This window comes from Lepidothrix coronata, unplaced genomic scaffold (assembly GCF_001604755.1).
Source record: "Lepidothrix coronata isolate B3197 unplaced genomic scaffold, Lepidothrix_coronata-1.0 Scaffold8, whole genome shotgun sequence".
Classification (NCBI taxonomy): domain Eukaryota; kingdom Metazoa; phylum Chordata; class Aves; order Passeriformes; family Pipridae; genus Lepidothrix; species Lepidothrix coronata.
In genome coordinates, this window is record NW_016690188.1 from 5,136,309 (window position 1) to 5,160,301 (window position 23,993).

The 23,993-nt window shown below is 50.4% G+C and overlaps 1 protein-coding gene across 1 annotated transcript; it reads right to left on the reverse strand.

The window, feature by feature from the left end:
- Positions 1 to 9,909: 9,909 nt before the first annotated feature.
- On the reverse strand, positions 9,910 to 16,271 carry INA (internexin neuronal intermediate filament protein alpha). The gene is made up of 4 exons (XM_017804153.1): positions 16,194 to 16,271; positions 15,339 to 16,139; positions 11,883 to 12,007; positions 9,910 to 11,328 (listed from the first exon to the last, which is right to left on the reverse strand). The coding sequence occupies exons 1-4, from the start codon at positions 16,269 to 16,271 to the stop codon at positions 11,055 to 11,057; spliced, it is 1,278 nt and encodes a 425-aa protein (XP_017659642.1). The 3' UTR covers positions 9,910 to 11,054.
- Between the last annotated feature and the right edge of the window lie 7,722 nt (positions 16,272 to 23,993).

Below are 23,993 nucleotides of genomic sequence, written 5' to 3' on the forward strand. Positions count from 1 at the left end.
GACTCTGGACATGGGGAGAGCAGACTTCAGGCTGCTCAAGGAACTAGTAAGTAAAGTCCCCTGGGAAAATGTTTTTGCAGATGCTGGGATCCATCAGTGCTGGTCTCAAAGGAACACTAACTAAGTTTGCTGACAACACTAAACTGGGAGGAGCTGTTGACTCCCTTGAGGGCAGAGAGGCCTTGCAGAGAGACCTTGACAAATTAGAGAGATGGGCAATCACCAGCTGTATGAAGTTTCACAAGGACAAATGGAGATTCTGCACCTGGGATGGGACAACCCTGGCTGTGTGTATAGACTGGGGAATGGGAGTCTGGAGAGCAGTGCTGCAGAAAGGGACCTGGGGATCCTGATTGATGGCAACTTGAATATGAGTCAGCAGTGCCCTGGCAGACAAGAGGGCCAACTGTGTCGGGGGGGGGGGGGGCCATCAGGCAAAGTGTCGCCAGCTGGTCGAGGGAGGGGATTGTCTTGCTCTGCTCTGCACTGGGGCAGCCTCACCTTGAATATTGTGTGCAGTTTTGGGCACCACAATATAAAAAAGACATTAAGCTATTAGAGTGTGCAAAGGAGGGTCACAAGGATGGATGGTGAAGGATCTGGAGGGGAAGCTGTACGAGGAGCAGCTGAGGTCACATGGTTTGTTCAGCCTGAAGAAGAGGAGACTGAGGGGAGACCTCCTTGGGGTCTTCAAAATCCTTATGAGGGGAAGTGGAGGGACAGGCACTGATCTCTTCACTCTCATGATCAGTGGCAGGACTCATGGAAACAGCATGAAGCTGAGTCTGCATAGGTTTAGTTTGGATACTGGGAAAAGGCTTTTCACCCAGTGGGTAGTTGGGCACTGAACAGGCTCCCCAGGGAAGTGGTCTCAGCACCAAGCCTGACAGAGTTCAAGAAGCATTTGGACAATGCTCTTGGGCACATGGTGTGACTCCTGGGGTGTCCTGCGCAGGGTCAAGAGTTGGACTCAATGATCCTGACAGGTCCCTTCCAACTCAATGTATTCTGTGATTATTCATGTTGAGGTGAAACTGCTTGTGTTTTAGTTTATGGCCATTGCTCCTTGTCCTGTCACTGGGCACCACCGAAAAGGGCCTGGCACCATTCTCTTGGCACCTGCCTTTGAGATATTTATATGCATTGATGAGATCCCCTCTCAGACTTCTCTAGACTGAACAGGCCCAGCTCCCGCAGTCTCTCCTCATAAGAGGGATGCTCCAGACACCAAATGATCTTTGTGGCCTCTGCTGGACCCTCTCCAGCAGCTCCTTGTCCTTCTTGTATTGAAGAGCCCAGAACTGAACACGGCACTCCTGATGTGGCCTCGCTAGAGCCAAGTAGAGAGGGGGAGGATCAGCTCCCTTGACTGGCTGGCCACGTTCTTCCTGATGCACCCCAGGATACAATTGGCCCTCCTGGCCACAAGGGCACGGCGATGGCTCAAATATTAGCTCAAATGCATTTGCTCACTGTCAGACTAGGAGGACTGGCATCCTTTGTCTAAAGAAAGCTTTCATGAATCCTCCTACAGGTCTTTACAATAAACATTCAGTTTTGTCTGTGAAGATGGCACCAAGAAAAAAAAAATCTTGTTTGAAGTAATTCTTGTGATACTTCTAAAAATGTAACAAAAAACGTTTTAGCTACAAACTCCTATTTTACCTTTGAAGTTTGTATAAAAGTAGTGTTTAAAATGCAGCAGAAAATGAGATTATTTTGTAAACACCTTGTGAGTTGTGTTGATAAAAGATTATATATTGTAACAGTAAAATAAACTTTATTTTAGCCAATTTAAATTGAGTTCTCGTGTTTCCATGCCTTGTTCCTTATATCAGCCCCAAACTTATAGCAGATGATAGTGAAACTGCTGGATATGCTCTGGAGTTGTTAGAATGACAGCCCCAATTAGGAGGTTGAATGGCGAAGGGTAATGCAATACCAGAATCTCTGCTGGAGCTAAGTGTGATATTGTTAGCTGGAGTAACATGAAATCTCTGGGGCTCTCCTTTTAATGAGGATTTTGGTGAGAAATAGCTCGATAAAGTTGTGAAGATGATTTTTCAACATAAATACTGTAGAAATCATCCTATGTAGTTACAGGACCCTTTTTCGTGAATGAGAACATCTTTTTATGAAAGCCACCTCTCGATTTTATTCTTTCATCTTTGTGGCTGTTGCTATCAAGTCCCCTGTGAACTGGATCTTTCTCTGCCACTTGGATCAAGGCATCTGGCTCAAATACTCCATACCGGCCCTTCCTGCTTAATTATCACTCAGAGGCTTGTTTTCTATGTATAACTCTATGCTTAAAGGAAAGTTATCAGTGTAGTCACATTTTACATTGCAAATTCACCCTTACACCAGGCTTGAACTTTATGTCTACAGAAGGGCACATTTGCAGAGTTTAACAATTGTAGCTGATAGTTAATTCAAATTAATGTTATTCTAGGATGCAGCTGACTTGCATAGCCCCAAGAGGACGGTGGTGCTGCTGGCACTGATGTCAATTACTGTTTGTTTGTTGTTTTTTTTTAATTTTAAAATAGGGCTTCTGGATATCTTCAAAGAGTTCTTCTGCAGGGTAAATCACATGCCAGCTAAAATGCAGAAGGCCAGCACTTCTTAGTTCATTCTTTTGGTGGCTTAATAAGGAGGATTGAAGATCTGTTGCCTGTGATGTTTTGGTATGAATGCTTAGTGACCCCTTAATTCCCTTTTTTCCACGTCTCTCTCTATTTCTTCTTCACCTGCCTTCAGAAGCATATTTTTACCGTGGTTTTCCTGGCTGAACATCCTGCTTTCTTTCACCTGAAGGCACTGATGTGTTATCTGCTCCCCAGTGCTGCAGTGCCCCTAGGGCACATCTGCGTGCAGCAGGGGTGACCTTTAGCTATTGCCAAGGCTGACTTGGGGGCTCTGTGGTTTCCTGCATAATCAGTCTGCTTGCTTTAAAATGTGCCAATCTCCTTTCAGCTCTCCTACTGCTGTTTTATTTCTGTTGGTCTCCTTTTAACCTTGGCTTCCCTCCAGTCACTTTTGGTCCTGATGATAGAAGAGCTTCTGTAACAACAGGCCATCTATGGGATGTCATCTCTGCCCTCATGGGAGATGAGCCAGGGGTGTGCTCTGGAAGTAAGGGAAAGTGTGCTTGGACTCATTCATTGTTTTACAGACACTATTGTTTCTTTGCTTGATGAAATAATTCTGCATTTATTTTCTTGTTACCTATTAAGCAATATCATGGCTAACACAATTCCTAATTAAATACTACTTGTAAATGCAGCATAATTCTGAGTTCCTTTACAGATTTGCTAATTCCCAGGAAGGGGAGATGATGAGCCTTAGTTTCAGGAGTTCTTATAAATCCAGAATCAAGCTACAACCAAGTCTTGAGCATTGAGTCATACTGGTTACATTCTGCCTGTTTTATTTGTGTTCAATACCAATTTAGTATAATTAGAAGATAAAGCTTGAGAGATTGGTGAAATGTGCAGCTGAGCCCTCTAAACAGGGGACCTGCAGTGGCCAGGGATAAATGTCATTTATGTCCTGAACACAACAGTGCGCCCAGCCTGGATCTGTACTGCCACCAGACTGTGGCACACATGAGCCAGGGGAGCTCTTGACACTTATTTCCATAGATGTGAAACAATCAATGAGTTTTATTGAAAAACCATTCGAGCTTGTCTAATACTAGTCCGTGTTGAATTTCTTTTCAGGGAATCATCAGGCATTTATGTGCAATGATTTATGTTAATACATTTTTAACAGTCACTAACAAAATTACATCCCTGGCATTTCCAATTTTACTTTTCTTTTGTGTGGAGTATCATTATTATGAAATCTGTGCTTCATACAAATGAATGGAGGGGGTTGGGATTCACTCTAGCAGTTGAGAGAGAGACTATTAAGAGGCAGAGGAGATTTTATGTGTTACATTTCTTGCTTTTAAAGGGAGATTGTCACATTGTCCCCATCAATCTTCTAATATGCTGCATGCTCAATAGAGTGCACCAGGGTCCAGCCTGAATATTAGGGTGCTTTAAAATGTACTCATTCTGCTGTGATAGATATCTGCTGAGAGATGAAGAGAATGTTGTAAATGGCACATTCTCTTCATTTATCCTTTTATTTGGTTTTGCTGCCTCCTGTTTTTTCTGTAACCCTAACTAGTTCAGCAGAAAGAGAAGCAAGGTGACCATAAGTTGAATTTTACCATATCATCTTTAAGGGACCCTTGCTGAATTAACCAGTGAATGTTTACATTTGCTAAAGTTTCAGAAACTTGCCATAGATACAAGTTTAATCTCTGGACAGGTCAAATTTTATTGGTTTTGAGAGATAAATGGTAATCCCATCTGTGATGAAATGCAATATTGATTGGCTGCCCTGCAGCTGCAAAATTCTTACTGGAGCTGTATCACCATCATTACTGAGTTTGGATTTAGTATAACAATAATGTATTTGTGTCAAAGCAGCAGTGATCTGCAAAAAAAATATTTTCCAAAGTGGAAAAGAGAGCTTGTATTCTCTGTGTGGTAATATAGTCTATTTGGAAATGAAATCTTAAAATGTCTGTTTTCTTCCAAGGGAAACATTAAACAGTAGAAAAGTGGGTGGTGGAGGCTTGGCAAAGATTGAGAAAAATAGTGTGTTCCTGTGAGAACTGCCTTGGAGCACTTTTCATGTGGTGCTGGGAGGCACCAGTCATTCCGAGACCCCACACTGTGCTCAGAGCACGCTGCCTGCAGCAGGCTTTTCTGTAGCTTGTGGTGACAGAAGTGGTTAAGTGATGGACCAGTGTCCTTTCTTGCATATACCTGGGACTGAAAGGTAAGAACTTGTGAGGTGAGAAGCCCAGCACCCTTCAAAAGGACCTGCAAACTGTTATCTTCCTCAGGGAAAACATTTTGTGTTTTGGTGGCCATACAGTAGTAGATTATTTGTGTGCCATGACGTACAGAACAGCAGTGGAGGTAGTCATCCTCCTCTGTGCGAGCGGGTCAGCAGAACACGGGGACGGACACCTGAATTCAGTTCTCAGCTCTGTCCTTGGCTTGCTGTATGACCTGGAGCAGAGTTCTTCTCAGCTCTGTCCATCTAGAGCAATAATTTCTATAAAGTGCTGCGTGCACAAACTCCACGCTACTGCTGGGTATGTGAGGGCAGGCAATTAACAAACTACTGGTGAGATCCCTTCATGAATGCAGGTGTAACAGGACTGGTAACCTGTTCTCAAAGCAACCACATGTGTTTCTTCCGAAGACTACGTGTTTAAAATTTTGCAAAGTGATATTTGTGGGGTGAATTTGTTGTGTTGCAGGTTGTTCCAGATGCAAGTGGATTGATTTAGCTATCTATGGAGAAGTTAAACCAAAAGGATTCAGCAGGTTTTAAGGAACAAATAGCTGATGAACAGCTTGGAAAAAAAACATTTTGTTTCATTCTGGAGTGATTTGGGTTTTATTTTCTATTTTTTCCTTTTACAGCTTTGTCATTTGGTTGCAAATGAGCTCACAATGAAGCTTGCTTTGGTGTTGAGGCATCCATAACCTCTGCCCTCTGAATGGGTTTTCTGGTGTCTAGTAAGGGAAGCTCAGCTTCTCAATCAGTGGTGGTGTTTTACCTGTGCACCTGATAGCATGAAACTTGGAGAAGTTTGGTATCTTTGAGACTTTCAGTGCTCTCAAATGTGGCTGAAGTTAAGCTCTTGAGCATAAAAAATTACTAGAGAAGGATTCGGGGGGTAAAGGGGACATGCAGTCACACTATGATCCTATAATCCTTGCTTCCTTAAGAATCTATCCTGAATATTTTGGCTTGCTGAGACATTTTGGCTTGCTTCAGGCATTCTTATTCGTACATCTCTCTGGCCTCATTGCTAGACTAGGAATTTGCTAATGAGGTGCCTTGTATCTGGGGACTAGATTTTTTTTTTTTTCATTTCCATTGAAAATTTGCTTAAACTTAATGAAGTTTTAAGCCTCAGTGCAAACTGCATTTTTCAGTCTGACCTCAGCTTTTCCAAATGGCATCTCCAAACAGCTTGTTCTTATAGACCATACCTGGGTCTGCATGTACATAATCTGAGAGAATGACTTACATGTCTGTCAGAGCCTTTACAAGGCAGCTGTGGACATTGGGGAGCCAAGAGCTTGTGTCTCCTGTGCTCTCTTGGATGCAGGCAGGCAGCAGCTGCCTCTTGTTTCAAAGCCAAAGTTGCTGAGCTGGCCCTGCTGCAGTAGGAATGGACATTGGGCCTCTGTTGTTTCAGAACTGATGCTTGTGGCACCTCAGGAGCTTTGCTGTCTTCAGCAAGTGAACGTGTACCTGGGGCTCTGGAATTGCACTTTGAAATTTTCAAGGTATTTGCCTTATGTCTAAGCAGGTATGTCTGTGTTTAGCATAAACACTGTTCCTTTGTGCTATGGTCGACCCAGCCAAGCTCCAACAGAGCCATCAGTTCTGGGCAGCGCAGTGTCTGCAGTACATCAGTAGTATCCTGCTTTAACAAGGACATAATTGCTTGCAGAGTTGCAGTTCCCCTCTGGTTTAGCTGGGTTTTGGAAGAAAACCCCTGCACAAGCTGTAGGAGTGCATCCCCCCGACCCCATAGTTGCAGACCCCAACTGTGCAGCCCTTCTGGTTCAGCTGGAAGTGCTGGGACAGACCAGGGTCAATGAGCATTCTCTCACCCCACCCCAAGCAGTGCCCTGTTTGCACATTGTGCTGCATTTGCCAAGCGATTCTTATTCTCATATGCCTGCAAAGACTTGCTTGAAGGATCTGCCATTGCTTATGCTATTTATATATGCTCTGCTTCAAAGTGTCAGACTCCACTGATGTGGACATCTGATCAGTCAGATGCATCTGTTTGGCTACTGGCATTAGGGCTCTGCGTAGGTCACTCTCTTGGGAAAGAAGCCCTTCTCCTCAAGGAGATCTCTGTGCTAAGAGCTGGCAAGGAGAGAGTTGGCTGGATCCAGCCAAAGGTGCCGGAAGAGACTTTGCTCTGAATTGCCTATTGATTCCTTCTTGCTGAATGACGGGGTTCTTCCCCAGTCTGGAAAAGGAGATGTTTGCATTCCTGCCAAAGGAAAATGTTTGGTTTTTTTTTTATTTCAGCTGCTTTTTCTTTGGCTTACTTTTTAATGAATTCCAGCCTCTGGATAAGCATCATTAGCAAAACTTCTCCGTGTGCAGCTACTCTCTCTGTTTTTGAGGAGCTGTATGTCTCAGCACAGATAGTTGTTGCAGGAACCTCCAGTGGAGCCAAAGGACCCTTGATTCCAGGATCGTGATGGGAGTAAGGCTCTTTTATCTGTGGAGGAGCAGCAGCAGTGTGACCCATCTCACCTACGTGACAACAGAACTAGCAGAGCTGAGCAGCCTCAAAGCACAGCTGTGTGGGCCATCGTCTCCACCCAGGGAAAAAACAAAGGGCCAGCCGTGAAAGTGGGAGTTTGAACCTCTGTGTGGAGGCTGTAGTTCTCCCCAGCATAAAGATGAATGCAATGCATCATCATGGAGAAATAGCTGCTCTCTGCTGAGGGAGGGAGCAGTCTGTCCACAGCTGCCTTTTGTCTGAGAGGTCGAGGTTCTACAGAGCTATAAATCTTTCAGCATCTGCAGTGACTCCTTTCCTCTGGCAGCCTGGGTGTCTATCCCAGTAGGAAAGATGGAACCTGAAAGGAGGATTTATTGCCCCTGTTCCAGCTTAGAAGTTTCTGGTGCAAATAAGCCAGCAGGTGAAAGGAGTCACTCTGAAGAAGATGGCGATGGAAAATGAGACCTGAATGAAGGTAGTCAGAGGTCAGCATTGCTGTCATTGTTCTCATAAAGATAAGGAGAGTGTGGACATGGGCCTCCCTTAGAGTAAGTAGGATCCACACATCATCACATGTTCAATGAGGAGCTCAGCCCTCAATAGCAGCAGCCACCTGGGGCCCTCAAGCTGGACAGATGGGGCTTAGGATGCCTCAGTTGGGCATTAAGCAACTGCAGCCCATCTGGGCAGAGCCCTGGGAAATGCCCAGAGCAGTGTCCCCAGGGGTATCCCCATTGGGATGCCAGGGTCCCACATCACAGGTATTGTGGCCAAAGACTGGACACAGGTAGCTGGGAGGCTGCTGCAGAGCTGGGGGCAGCCCTGGCCCCCTTTGGGAGCTGTTCCCTTACACAGTACCTGTGGTTGGCTTGTGTCCTTCAGGAAGGTGATGTATGTCCCTTCTGCAAGGGCTCTCCTTGCCCTTGGTCCTGGTAGAGCATTTGTGGGGTTGGTCAGTTTTACCTACTATCCGAGTAAGTAAAACTTGGCACCTCCAATCCTGTAACATCACAGGGAAAGACCCCAGCAGAGGCATGTCAAAACTGTAAGGTAATCTAAACTCCAGCCTAGTTCTGTTTTGTGTATCCTAAATGCCCAGGTCCTTTCCCTGCCTGTTGCCCCTCTGCCACCTCTGGAGCTTAACACTGTGAGACAGCACCAAAACACTGCAGAGCTCCAGAAATGTAGGAAATCTCTGGGCTGGCCCTTGCAATGCAGGCATTTTCCAAAATAGCTCCTTGGCCTCCCCGCAGCTCCTTAACCCTCCCCCGCAACTGCTTCACATTGGTATCATCAAAGTAATATTCCCATCCTCGTTGCTAGCATCCAGCCAGCTGAGCAAGCAGGAATCCTGACAATGGCTTGTGCTGGGAACAAAGGACAGGTCAGGCTGATTATGCTCAAGGGACAGAAAGCAGCAGAGGTGGAGAGTCTTTGAGGTTCAGAATATATTACATTAGCTGCACAGTCACATTTGCTTTTTATTTCCCCTATGGTTTGGGGGAAATTCTGTGTGTTTGCATTTCCTAACTGATGGCTGAGCCGGGAGATATTTGGAGATTGCTTGGTCCTTGCTTTTTGTGCCAGTGCCTTGGACTTGGTGCTGGCTCCCTCGAGCTCTGTCTGGGCACCCCAAGTTGCTCTGTGCTGTTTTTCTGGTGGCTGCTGCTCCAACCATGCCCGAGCCCCCTTCCCTGCCTCCAAAAGGTACCCTTTGCTTCACCCACCCACAGGGCTACCCTCCCCAGGGCTGTGTCACCCCACAGTGAGCAGCCTCGTCAGGGCATAATTCCCCAAAGTTATCAGTGTGATGGGATCAAGGGACATAGCCATGCTGTTCCTGGCCTGCAGCACTAGTGGAGAAGCCTGTGACTGTCACACTGTGTCCCTGGGGCTCTGAGGCAGTTTGCCATGACATGGTGCGACAAAGCAGGAATGGGAAGGCAATAGGACACTGCTGCCAGCAGGGCCACTCGAGAGAAGCTTCCTGTGCTCTTTCCCTCTACAAACATATCTCAAGCAGAGCATGGGCATCTTCCAAATATTAGCTAGCGGTGGTCACAGCAGCTCTGTGGACACCTGTGACTGCTGGGTTTACTTGGGAGGTGTGTGCACCCTCCCTTCTTCCATCTGCTATTGTGTAAATTGCTTTATCTTCACTTGTGCAGGCAAACCAAGAGGGTGCTTCTAAGCCCTTAGCACACAGGCAGGGTGGAGAGGAAATGATGGGTAGTTTGGGACTGAGCTGTCAGGAATGCGATGCTAATCAAAGCCTCTGAGGCTGTTTTCTGGGCAAGTGAGGGTGCACTCAGCCATGACAGACCTTGATCCCTTCGCCAGCTGGCCATGAACTCTTCTGCAAAGCAGGGCTACTGTGACAGGCCTCTGGGGTGAGCCCCCTGCCATCAGTGGGACTAGGCTCACCTTGCAGCCCCAGCAGCAGGGGTTGGCAGCTACACCCCAACACCAAGCTCTTTGCAGAGGCCCAGAGGGACAGCTGGCCACTGAACCAGCTGTAGGCCAGACACCGAGGTGTGTTCCCGAGGTGAAGCAACAGCAAAGACAACAAAACAGCTTGGTTTGATCCACACAGATATTTCTTTTTTTTAATTATTAACTTGTGCCTTACAATAGAAGAGAAAAGAGTGCGAGCAAACAATTTGCTGGTTCCAGGAACTACTCTGGCACCGCCGCAAGGGCAGCGAGGTCTCGTGATGATAACCTTGCCAGGGCACTGACACGCAGCACGTGCACACGCGGAGTCTCCGGCTCTTGCAAAAGCGATCGCTGGCAATTTAAGGCATTGAAGGAAACCTATGGTTGTTAAATCCTATATCAAATTTGGCACACATTGGAACAGTTAGAGTGGAGACAAGGATGCTTTGTGGGCTGGTGTTCAGGAGTCCTGCAGCTTCCCAGTGCCGGCTGGGGCATGATGCTAATCTGGGCACTGGGTTTCCCTGTGAAGACTGTGCAGCCAAACAAGGGTCCTTCAGACCCTTTTGGAGCCAGTGATACCAGATGAGGTGCTGTACCCTGTGCCACGGTGGTGCTTTCACCTCTGGTATACCAGTTCCCTGCCCTCTGCCTGCTGCTTATAAACCCCACATGCCTTGGCTGGACTAAAGCTGCCAGAAAACAAGAGTTGTTAGGACAAAAAATAATTAACACTTGTAGTTCAAAACATACGTGGCTCAGACCAGACCTCAGGTGTGGTTACAGTCCAGTATGGCTATTTCTGTGCTTCTAGGATTAAAAGTGGACAGCTACGACTTGAGGAGTGGGGAAGAGTTTATCTGTACATGGATTTGTGTAGTTGATGAAGGTCTGTCGCCTTGAAACTAGTGATAGTAAACATGTTGAGTTGTTTCCTTCCCCAGAGAGCTGGCTCAGCAGCAGGCCCAGCCAGCTCCCCCTTGCCTGCCACAGGAGGAGGGAGGGAGGGTGCTATGAATCCATGTGCTACCACAACAACAACCAACATGCATCTATTTACCTGTTCTGCTGTGCCTCCACCCCATTTAAAAGGGAGCAATGTGCCAAGCTCGGCCTCTGCGTGGCAGGACCCGCAGGGAAGCCATCCCTGGGTAAGTGTCTCTGGGGAGTTATGTGTTTCTAAGGGGGGCTTCCCACGAGTTCAGTGTGGCTTCATGCCCAGAGAAGCAATTTAAAGGCCGAGTGGAGACTGTTCCCCCTCAAATGCATATGAACAGGGTCCCAGTGGTTACATTTTTGCATTTGCAATGATTCCTCCATGCAGGTTTAACCTCCCTCTTTTCTTGACAGAGGTTATGGTCCCCTCAATCACCTCAGCCCTGCTGGATGATATTTTAGAGGTCACTTTAATAACCTCTCCTTGCTCCTCCTCCTTGAAGGACAGAGTAGAGGAACTAAAGCTTCTTGGCTCAAAGGAATAAGTAGGGTTGGGGAGGGAATTGAGTGCTGGAAGGCCAACGCTTCCCATGTTGAAGAGGGTCTCCTCTCCCTCCAGCAGCTTCCTGCAAGTGCATCACAAGGAAAGAGGTTAGTCTCGGAGTGTGAAACATGTGCAAAACTTGAGGGCAAGTTGTGCCCTGCAGGAAAGTCTAAGCACTCCAGACCATCACCCCAGGTCACACTGCACCATGAAACTGGTTCCAAGTCATGTCTTGGTCAATGATTTCTGGAGCATTTACAATATGGGGTGCATGAGAGCAACTTTCCAGAAATGCCAGGAAAATAAATACCCAAACAACAGGGACTTGGCCTTTTGCATCTAGTTTGACTTTGCAAGAGACAAGTTTCCAACCCGAATTGTACCCATTAAACACTGTTTCTGGGATGGCTGGGGAACACAGTTCACAGCTGGTAGATTAAGGCATGACATGGAGCCATGGCTGCTCCCCAGGCAGGAGCCAGCAGGCCCAGGCAGCAAAGATGAGCAGCACAATTGTGGTGCCCCTTGAGTGTGTACCCAGGTATGTTCTGGGCCCTTGAAAATATGCCAGCCTCGTGGAGTCATGGGATTGAGCTTGGGAGGTGGCCAGGCAGAGCAGGAATAAAGCAGCCTTACCTGTAGGCAGCTATCTCAATATCAAGGGCCATCTTGACGTTAAGCAGGTCTTGGTACTCCCTCAGGTGCCGAGCCATCTCATTTTTGGTGTTTCGCAGGTCATCCTCCAGCTGCCCGATGGTGTCCTGCAAAGGCAAGGGCACTCAGGGCTGTGTTTTGGAACAGGGACTTCTTCCACAGGTTTTCTGCTCTGCCCATTGCCAAAGATAGGAAAGTTGCAATGGGCAGTTTGTTCACGATGGCACATCCCACCAGGAGCTTGGGACCATGAAATCTCATGCTAACAGGGATGAAAAAGCAGGCTGAGCACTGGCTGTGGCTTGTGAGCGTGTGCAGTGGGGGAGGCTTTAGATATTGATGGATTTATATAGTTTCCCATCTGCAGCAGGGTCTGTGAGGCAGGCAAATAGTGCATGGTGGTGGAACCCCCAGTCCTGCAGGGAACAAGGCAGGCTGCTACAGAGGGAAGAGAAATTTTGGGCTTAAGCATCATCAAAGCAGAGTCAGTAGCTCAACAGGACAAGTGAAAGCACCCAGCACTGCAGCAGCAGAGAAGAAGGGCTGCAGTCTGCATCCGTGGGGCTTAAGGAGGGTTGGACACATGTCTAAGTGGTGGAAGGAGGGGTGGTGCTGCCAGGGCTGCCCTCCAGGAAGGGAAGTCTGTCACCTTCCCTGGAAAATGCGTCAGAGCCCCAGACTGGGGTACTCAGCTGGGCAATGATGTTCTAGCATCCTTCTCATCAGCTTTGCCCTGCCTTTTGCCCCCTATTCATCCAGTTCTACCTGCAATGTGGAGGACTCCAAGGCCAGATTTCCTGCTAACAAAGGAGACTAATCTTTTCTTCTATTTTTTTGCTCAGAAAACAAGCAGCCTGGTTTTCTCCCACATGCATCCAAATATCTAAGAAGCAGTCTGAAAGCAGTGAAACCCACTCTCTTTCCTGCTGCCAGCTGCCCTGCTGTGCCACCAGAGGAGCATGATTTGGAACAGGAATGAGTCAGCAGTTTGCATTTAAGTTATGGTGTAGCCCTGCCTGCAAGTCCCTGCAATGGGCACTGCCAACCTCTGCTCTCCTGCACCCACTCGAACAGTTGGGCGTCTGTGATTGTTTCCAGATACTCTGTTCCAGCAAACAATCTTTGTCCTGCCATGTCATCCCCATCTTGTCCCCATCCTCATTCCCATCCTGTCCCCTCCCTCCTCTCCAGCATAACCTTCCTTGTTCATAGTGCAGAGACAGCCACAAGATGTGGAGCTGCCCAAGGAGAAGGGAGCTGTGCTGACCTTGGTGCAGCGAGCCCAGTATGAGCAGTGCCCCTCAGGGAAGCAGTGACAGCTTGTCCTGAATGCAGCACAGGGCATCTCACAGTCAAATTAGCTGGACACATCCAGCCTTGGGGGACATTTCGGGGCCATCCTTGGGGTCTCTGCCTTGACCTGTGCTGCTCTGACTATTTTCCACAGCAAGAGAGCTGTGTAAAGTTGTGCCTCAGAGAAGATCATTGGGCCATCAACTGAAAAGCCTCAGGACATGCATGGATGTCACTGCTGTACCAATTAAAACCTCTTCTCCCAAAGCAGACAGACTACTGCTGCACAGAGCCGTGACAGGAGGGAAGAACTCGGGGTGACCCCACCCTGGGACAGCTCCACTCTTGCTGCTGTGACCCTCTGTGCCTTCAGCCCTCTTCCCTCTGCCTGCAGTCCACATGAACAAAAAGCTCATTTGAAATGGGTTGTTACCCTCTCTGCACCTCTCTTCCACATCCCAGCCCTACCAGCTGGTTGAATAAAAACCCATTCCCACACCATTGCAAACCAAAGCTCTCTCATGTTGGTTCAGATTTGACTGGGCAGTCTATGGGAACATTTTAAAAGCTCAGACAATAGGAATATTATCTTTTAATACACACTTCCATCTTTTTCCACTGGTTGCAGCTGAGGAAATTACTTACCTGCTACACATGCACATTGCTCAAAAGACTCCTAAGTAATGCTACACATAAAGCAGATCCTGAGAGTGATACAGGAAAACACTGCTGTGATGTCATTAAGCAATTTCAATTATGGTACTGTTCAATCCAGGTGCATTAATTTTTTTCTCCAATTGATAGGTTGCTCCTGGAATCCCTCTTTCACATGGCATCAAGACCATTTAAGAAGATTACTGTGTGTAATTTTCTCACCCACTATAGAGAATATTGTATATTGCCTATTTCCATAATACTTGTTGAAGACTGCATCAACTATTCAGGAAGATTGCAGGCAGCTTGGAGCAAAGCCATGAATTCTAGAGTGCCTGGTAAAATTTGGCCTTAGAAATGACAAGGCATTACTTGGGTGTGAAACAACATCCTCTAGGTATGATTTAAGGCAGCTCCTTCAGTATTTAGAAGGAAATGGCTTGATTTAGAAACCACAGATCATTTAATAGCCATGTAATAGAACAATTTCAAGATATATTTTATTATAAATCATTAACATTTCCCTGTACTAAGAAAATGTGGTAATACTGCGGTAATGGAATAAAAGATATGGAGCACTCAGTATCCCACATGAGTCTTGCCACAGACATAAGAGGTGCTGGGATCTGTCTGCAAATTCAGACTTAGTCTTTATAAAGCTCCAATTTCTGCAGTGCAGGTGCCAAGAGCCAGGCCACAGGGCAAGGGGCCAAGCCTGAGCAGATGGCTTTGAGGAATTACCCACAACAATGGGAAATGTGTGGGCAATTTTGGACCTGATCCTTAAGGGACAGGAACATCACTAAGGGTAGGGATGGAGCGATGCCCCAAACAGCATTGCCATGTGCAGAGATGTCCCCTGCAGGAAGGGTGTGTCCTGGCCTCTTTCCCAGAAACCTGCCCTGTCTGTTTTTGCCTATGGATAAAGGGTGAAGGCAACAGGCAATGCCCTGGCAGGGCAGGACCTGTGTGCAGGGCAGAGAGGCACTGTGCTGGGTGGTAGGAAGGCTGCAGGGGTGCCTGGCACTGCGCAGCGCTGTGGGGGCACTGCCCCTGCCCGGGCGGGTGCCGCACTGTGCTCGGGTGTTGCGGGTAGCGCAGCACAGATCGGGATTGTGGGGGTGCTGGGCAAAGTGGAAAGGGGGGGCACCGCATTGGGCCGAGGTGTCCAGCGCTGCACAGAGCGGCGGGAGGGGCTGCTGCAGGGGATGGAGCTGCGCTGCAGGATTTCATAGGCAGCGGAGGTTCTCAGCACTGCACAGCACCAGGGGAAGGGGAATGCGGAGTCGGAGGTGCCGGTACGGCACAGCGCCGGGGGATTGCGTGGGATGAAGATGCCCGGTGCTACACGTTACGGGGGGCGGCTGCTGGGATGGAAGTGGCGAGTGGCGCGGATTGCACGGGAGGAGGATGCTCGGTACCGCACAGTGCCCGGCGCTGCCCGGTGTCAGGGGAGAGGACGGTGACGGTTCCCGGCGCCGCCCGGCTCACCTGCAGACCGGCGGCCTCGGCGTTGTGCCGCTCCTCCAGCTCCTGCAGCTGCCTCTCCAGGGACTGGTGGGCGCCGCGCAGGCTCTCCATCTCCACCAGGCGCGCCTGGAGCTGGCGGCGGCACTCGCCGGCCTCCCTGCGGCTGGCTTGCACGGCCTCCTGGCTGCGGGCCGCCCGCTCGTGCAGGCGGGCGCAGCGGGCGCGGTACCAGTCCTCGGCAGCCTGCAGGTTGCGGGCCGCCAGCGCCTCGTACTGTGCGCGCAGCTCCCGCAGCGCCGCGGCCAGGTCGGGCCGCGGGGCCGGGGCGGGGGCCGGGGCCGGGAGAGCGGCGCCCAGCTCGGCGAGCTGCTCGGCGTGGGCGCTGCGCAGCTCCGCCAGCTCCTCCCGCAGCGCCGCCGCCCGCCGCTCCAGGTCGATGCGGGCGCGGGAGGCCGCCTCGGCCGCCTGCTGCCGGGAGCGCAGCGCCCGCTCCGCCTCGGCGCGGCTCCGCGCCTCCTCCTCGCAGCGCGCCCGCAGCCGCTGCGTCTCCTCGGCCAGGCGCGCCCGCTCCAGCATCGCCTGCGCCCGCTCCCCGTGCGCCTCCTCCAGCCGAGCCCGCAGGGCGCGCAGCTCCCCGCCCAGCAGCTGCCCCAGCCGGCGCGGCTCGTCCGAGCGCTGCCGCAGTGCCGCCAGCTCCGCCGCCAGCGCCCGGTTCCGCTCCTCCAGCGCCCGCACCCTCTCGATGTAGCCGGCGAAGCGCTCGTTGAGGCCCTGCAGCTGCTCCTTCTCGCTGCCCCGCGGCCGTCGCGGCTCCGCGCCGCGCTCCCGCACCGCCGCCGGCTCCGTGCCCGGGCGCGCCCGCCGGGCCGGCGGCACCTCGGGGCGCCGCGGGGCCTCCGCGAAGAGGTGGCGGTAGGAGGCGGCCAGAGCCGCCGGCTCCGCGCTGTAGCTCATGGTGGCGGAGCGGGACCAGCGGCGCCGCCGGCGCTTATGTACGGCGGGGCGGGGCGCGGCGAGGTGCGGAGGGGGTGCGGGGCGGAGCGCTCCAGCAGAGTGAGGCGCGACGCGGTGCGGTGCGGTGCGGTGCGGTGCGGTGCGCCAGTGCGCGGGTGCGCGGTGCCGCCACGGCGGGAGGCGGCGGGAGCTGTCCGTGCACCGCGGTGCTGAAGAGCCGCGGCGGCGGGCGGGGCACGGGGCGGGATGGATGGATGGATGGATGGATGGATGGATGGATGGATGGATGGATGGATGGATGGATGGATGGATGGATGGATGAACGGACGTGTAGAGGGAATGGACGGACACATGGACTCTGAAAGAGCACGCGAACATACACGGGCAGATGGACGAGGTCACACGCACACAGACAAAGATGCACAGGCACACCGAAAGGGTCAGGCACATTCACAGTAAGACTCACACGTTCACATGCTCAAAGCCAAACAAGGGGACAAGCAGCCGTTCAGAGAGACTCACAGATGCACACACAGATGCACACACAGATGCACTGGTAAGGGGAGGCAGAAACACAGAAGGAAGCAGGCAGAAATGGGCAGGTGGAGAGACAGAGTCAGGCAGACACAGAGAGACAAAAAGGCAGGCACACAGGTGCACACACACACACACAAGTCACTCCTGCTGGAGTATCTCCAGCTGTCTCTGCCAATGCTCAAGGGAAGCTGTGCTGTACGTCTATGTCTGGTGTGAACGTGTCCCGGGAGGACTGGTCCCAGCCCCTCCCCTCTGATAAGAACCAGGGTGCCCACAGCTGTGTGAGGTCTCTGTGGGATGGGGCTGTGGGATGTTGGGGTGCAGAGTTGGGGACATACCTGGAGGAGGGGGTGCCCAGGACAGAGACTGACGATGATCAGTCCAGATGTGCCACAGGAGACACACATGGAGGATTTTGCCTTCAGATTGTTTGCCGTGAACTGAAACACTTTTGTTTCTCTACCGTCCGTGCAAGCAGGCTGCCACTCCCCCACTGGCAAGAGTTTGCTAGGAGCACCCAGGACTGCAGAGCTGACGGGAAGTTCATGTACACTCCACCTCCAGGACAAGTGCAATGCCTGGGAACATGGCTCCCCAGAGCAAGACCTGCCAAGAGACCAGTGAGAAGTGTCTGATCTCTGGGAGCAGCAGCACAAAATGTAACTGTGAGAAGGAAAAACAACTTTAAATATCTGTGATCCACGTGTGAGAAACACTGTGAAATGTAAAAACAGATCCTGTCCCCTGCTGTACATCTCTGTGCCACTGAGCCCTGCACTGATGCCCAGTTTCTCTACTACATTCATCCCTGTTTGTCCTCCCAGGTGGCCAGGGTACAGCATGAGAGAGTTCCAGGAAATGAGCAGGGAGGACAAACAAGCCAGGGCTGGCATTGGAGAGAGCCATGACTTCCAAAAGAGCTGTTGCTGTTGAGGAATACTTCAGTGCAGGTAGCTTGGTGTGGAGGTTGAGCTGTAGGTTGAGCTCTGGGTAGTCGGAGTCCCAGGCAAGATGTTGTGAACTGCTGACCCTTTGCATAACAAAGGTCACAGGGACCTATGGCCTAGCCAGGTGACCCGACACAGCGACATGCATGGCAGGAGCCAAGGACCCAACACTTTTGAGCACTTAAAATTTAAGGGCATAAAAGTCTAGGATTTCCTTGGTTTGCGGTCCCTCCTCAGAGGAACCCAGACTGAGCTGTTCTTTTGTTATTCATTTATTGCACCAAGATTAAACTATTTAAAGGATCTGGAGATCTGGAGATCTGAGACTATGCTGTGGTTGAGCCAGTAAGGAAACCTGATCTGACTGTATGAGTGTGGGGCGTGCAGTTGTGAAGGGGTTTTGGTCCTAGCTCAGGTGGTACAAGTGTGACTGCCGGAGTGGCTCCTGGATGGTTGGAAAGGGAAATTTCCTTAAAAGCTGTTTCAAAGAGATCAGCCAAATGGGGAGAAAGATTGCTCCACGTCTCCTTGGGATCAGAAGTTAATCATAACAGTGGCTATGAAAAAGGCTCTGCAAGCACAGAAGCAACCCTGGCTGGAGTTCATGTCCCTGCAGCTGTGCTTACAAGGGCATTGCCAGGAGCAGAAATTCCAGGGGGAAAACATCCCTTTCACTTGGGAGTGAGGAGAGCCCAGCTCAAGGCAGAGCACTGCCCTACTGCAGAAGCAGGCTGATCCTAGGAGTGCAGTCAGGGATTGGTGATAGGATCAACACACACGTGTATATGCCCCACCTTAGCCCCATAGGGCATAGGAGGAATGAGGATGTCAGTTGGTGGAGGCAGTGGTCAGTGAAAAGAGAGGAGCTATGCACACACTCGGGTGAGAGACCTCACTTGTTCCTGTTTTTTTCAGCACTTAAATCTGCTCACAGGTAGTTTTCCAAAAAAACCTCAGTTTTCCTGAAGCCCATCTTAGGTCAGTGATGGTGAGGCTACAACACTTGGATCATCCCAGCAGCTTATGTTTTGATGGCAGAGCAGCTCAGGGAGAGAGCCTCACCCACAGGCTGTGGGCTGCTAACAGTCCTTGGCTGGGCTGCCTGGCTCACACTACCAATGCAGAAATCCTCTTCTTGGTCTGTCTTTTTTTTCCAGGTATTTCACATACTCCTCACACACAAGTGTGTTTTACCACTTCCTCAACATCTGTTGCTTTGCATTACGATATCCTAAATCAGGTTTCTACTACTGGGAGTAACTGACCACACAACTGAGAAGTTTCCAGCTCTGCTTAGTTATGTGTGTGGTATTTTTTGATGACTTTGCACTGATGCTTATTACTGATGATAGAGGCTTCTCTGGTTCTCTTTTGTCTTGGAGTGCAGCTTACCCTGGCTTCCTCACTTGTGCTGTTTCAGCAGTGGCATATATATGCAGTCTAACAGTGGAGTTAGGAGTGTCACAGTCTCCTCTAGTAGATGAAATACAAGGTAGTCTGCAGGGACTGCTGACATCTATGGGTAAAGACCCTGGGATCAAATCCCTTTGCCTGGGATCTTGTAGCTGAATGAACACAAGGAGTTGGAGTCATTAAATTAAAGTGAGTGCTGCTGTCCCACAGAACAAGGATGTGATTCCAGCTCACTAGAAGGCTGCTTCTTTCAAAGGAGAAAAGGGTGGCTGAGACCTTGTTATCAACCTCAGCATGAGTTGCCATTTCTGGGGGTGCTCCCATGTTCCAGGCAGCTGCAGCAGGACTCCCATTCCAGGTGGTTGGCACCCAAATGCAATTCCTTTGTGAGCCCCTTGAGCCGTTACCTAGCTTTCAGAGGTTGACTTGGGCAACAAACCTGTGAGCTGTACAGCCCTTCCAGAGAGAGGGAAAGCTGCAGTGTGGCCGTGCCTTGGAGACTTGAAGGAAGCCCTTGAAAGATCCAGATCCAAATACCCAAAAATCCCCAAATTATCCAAATTCTATCCTATCCTATTCTAGTCTAGTCTATTCTACTCTGTGTTGGAGACAAGTTGAACACTGGCATGTCAGACCTGAAATAAGATGGCAAGCTGGAACTGGACACAAACTGAAATGAGGGCAGTGCCTCTGATGAGTTCAGCCTCAGGAAACCTTGACACCTTGGAGTAACACATGGATCTCTGTTGGGACACGCACACACGGCATCAGGGGGAATGTTATAAGTCTAGAAAACAGGCAGAAGAACAAAGAGAAACAGTCCCATAGCTAAGAATTGTACACCACTGAAGAAATGGTGGGTTGTATTAGGGATTAAATTGCCCAGGACCATTCCATACCTCCCAGTTGCTTCAAAAATCAAGTCTTGCATGTGAGACAGCAGGAAGACTCCTTGAAATTCTGTGATGCTCTCCGCACAGCATCTGCCTGCTGATGGGGCTTGTTAAACAACTTATCTCCGGAGCTGCAATCAGGCTGGGCTTGTGAGTCAGAGGGAAAGCTGTACTCTGAGCTGTGCATACACGGCAACAAGATACACACCTTCTGGCCGGCACAGTCCATTACACTAATGCTCTGGGGATGTGTTTTGCCACACAGCAGCTGAGTGAGAGGGAAATGCTTCCCAGCAGCGGGAAAAAGGCATATCCCAGTGTCTCCCAGGAGGTGCTGCCAGATCTCCTGTGGCAGATGTGGATCTGAGCCCCTGCAGAAGGGAGAGCTCTGTGGGTAAGGGCAGCGAAGTCAAGGAGCAAACATGCAAGTAATAAACATACATGTAAAGTAGATGGATGTATTCGCTTAACTGCACACAGAAAAACACTAACAAAATAGGAAAATGGTTGTACTGGATCCCTCTAATTCACTCAAGAGTTTCTTTCTGACAGTAGGAGATTTATGCTTCCCTGGTATAACTTTTCTGATTATGTCTGTCTGCGTCTCTGGGGTTCCCCTGGCAGCAGTCACATCCTTGTGTTTGTTGGCCCTTATCTAATCGGTGCGAGTTCATGTCCTGGATGCCACTGTGCTCTGTAATCCACAGTTTGATAATGCACTCTGAAAAAAAATCATCTTTCTTCATGTTTCAGTGTCTGCCAGTTAATTTAATTCCATGCCCCTGGCATGTGGGACATAGGGGAAGAGCTGGGACATAGGTCCTCCCCAGCCACCTCCCAGTGCAGGATTTTGCAGACCTCTGCCTTACCCCCCCTTCAGTTCTTTCCCAGGCTGAAGGATTTTTCTCTATTCAATTTTCCTTCGTAGAAAAGCCATTTCACACTTTTAGTCATCCTTGCTGTCTTCAATGAATCTCCTGGGGTTATGTGTTGGAAAGATGCACAGACAGACATACATTTCACAATTGAGCATTGGGAAGTGTAGGCTGAGCTTTCCTGACAGGCAATGCCTCCCTGCCACAGGCTTGGCACTGAAAACAGGCTTTGGTGTAGCCGGAACTAATGGTTCTGGTGCCATTGGGTGCTTCCCCATGGTAAGGCAATGGAGCAAATCTCACAGAGACTGGAGGGACACAATGGACCAAGTGTGTCCAACTCAGCAAAACGCTGCCCGGCAGCATGTCCCCGTGCCAGAGGGAAGTGACAGTGCCTTATCACCCAAAGCAGAGCAGAGCAGAGCAGAGCAGAGCAGAGCAGAGGGCAATTGGGAAAGCTGAGGGAAGCCAAAGGAAGCATCATGGCAGCAGTGATGGAAGAGCTGCTGCTGGAGGCGGGGAGACATTCCCAACCTCTGGCCACCACGGAGGCACAGGAAGGGAGACTGGACATGTGGGCCAGCAGCTTGGCAGAGCAGTGTGGGCCTGGATGAGGTGGGGCAGTCGTCTGGCTGCCATCACCCTTGTCTCTGGCAGGGACCAACCTGAGGTGGCCAGGATCCCACCTTTTCCAGGCCTCCAGAGTCAGAAAAAACAGGCAGAAAAAGGGAGGCTTGTTTTGCCGGGGAGGGCTTTTTTGCCCTGCACTTTTTGTGGTGGTGCTGACTCAGTGTGGCACAAACAGAGATGGACCATGGGGCAGTTTCTGCTCTACACAACCATCCCCTCAGCCTGCCCAGCCGGATGGTCATGCCCAGAGGTGTGATGGATGCAGTCTGTGCTCACAGTTGACCTTTGCTGGGATGGGCAGGCAGGACCCCCCTCTGCTGATTGCTGTGGCCACCATCCCCCAAGCCCCCAGCCATCACCCTCGTGCCACCTGCAGCTGCTCAGGGATCTCCTCAACACCCTCCTGGCAGTGGATGGGACACACCCTGTCCCCCCTTGTCCCAGCCTGCACTGCAGACACACTCCCCAAAGTATCAATGATTAATTGGGTAATTTTAACCAAAGCTCTGGCTCCCTCAGCCATCGTGGAGCTTTAAAATAAATGAAAATTGTGCAGCATGGGGAGCTGATGTCAAAGTAGACTGAATAGGTTTTTATTTAATACTAAAGCCTATGCTTCCTAAAGCTCCTAGCTTGAGGCATTGTAATTCAATGGCAAACTAACATGAAGTAGCCTCATAACAGACTTTGAGCATTATGTGGGATGCAGCAACACTGAGGCCAATGGACAGAATGGGGGGAGCTCAGGCAGGTTGAGAGGGTGCAGGGCTGGGTGTGCAGCCCCAGAGATTTTGGCTGGAGCAATGCCAGGCCATGTGGAGAGCTGCCGGGGGAGAGGGCTGTGAGGCTGTTACATGGGTTGGCACATTAAATCACAGAATCACAGAACTGTTAGCACTGGAAGGGATCTCTGAAGATCATCTAGTGCAACCCCTGCCCAGGCAGGGTCACCTAGAGCAGGTGACACAGGAACGTGTCCAGATGGGTTTGGAATGTCTGCAGAGAAGGAGACTCCACGCCCTCCCTGGGCAGCCTCTCCCATTGCTCTGCCACCCTCAGCGTACAGAAGTTCTTCATCACCAAGGAAGGTCAAGAATCTGGAAAATCTCTCTCACGAGAAAAGGCTGAGGGAGGTGGGCCAGTTCAGCCTCAAGAGGAGGCGACTGAGAGGGGATCTCTTCAATGCGTATATAAATACCTGAAGGAAGGGTGTCAGAGGATGGAGCCAGGCTCTTCTCCGTGGTGCCATGCAACAGGACAAGAGGCAATGGGCAGAAACTGATGCACAAGAAAGTTCCAACTGAACATGTGTGGGCGACCGAGCACTGGAACAGATTGCCCAGAGAGGTTGTGGAATTTCCCTCACTGGAGATATTCCACAACCATCTGGACACAATCCTGTGCCATGTGCTTGAGGATAACTCTGCTTGGGCACGGAGGTTGGACTAGGTGACCAACTTGTGGTCCCTTTCAACCTGACCCATTCTGTGATGGTGTGACTCATGCTGAGGTGGAACTTCTTGTGTTTTAGTTTATGGCCATTGCTCCTTGCCCTGTGGCTGGGCACCACCAAAAAGAGCCTGGCACCATCCTCTTGGCACCTGCCTTTGAGATATTTCACAAAATCAATAAGGTTGGCAAAGACTGCTGATATCATTGAGTCCAACCTTGGACTTAACACCACTCTGTCTACTAGACCACGGAACTAAGTGTTACATCCTCATAGCTAGGCTTCGCGAATGAAGATTTGGGAAGGGCTCTACCCACGTTTGTTACAAGCGAATTGGTGGCTAAAAAAGCCAATATGAGACAGGCACATCCGGTTGCAAAAGGCACAACAGAAAGATTCCTTAGGATGTATATTCTGCAAGGCACGATTCTTTCTGTGTTGTCTTTTCTCCTCAAGAGTGATTGTGCATGCTTTCTCAAAAGCATCAGCAGCGTTATAGATGGTGTGTCTCCAGACCTCCCGATTGGAGGCCAGAGTAGACCAGTTATGTTGATCAATATGGCCAAGGCTGAGATGTTGTTTCAGGGAGTCCTTGTATCTTCTCTTAGGGGCTTCTCTCATGCGGCAGCCGGTGGCAAGTTCACCATAAAGCAAGATCTTAAGGAGGCGGTGGTCCTTCATCCTTCATACCCTCCTTGCTACAACCTTTCAGGTAATTACATGCATTCATGCGATCTCCTCTCAGTCTTCACTTCTCCAGACTGATCAGGTCCAGCTCCCGCAGTCCCTTCTCACGAGGGAGATGCCCGAGTCCCCTCATCCCCTCCGCGCCCCCGCTGGCCGCTCCGCAGCCGCTCCCCGTCCCGCACTTTGCCGACGCTCCCTGGGGCCGCGGCTCTGCGGCTCCGCGCGGGGCTCGCACGCTCTCCCCGCTCCCTGGGGCGGGGCGGGGCGGGGTCGGGGCGCGCGTGCGCAGA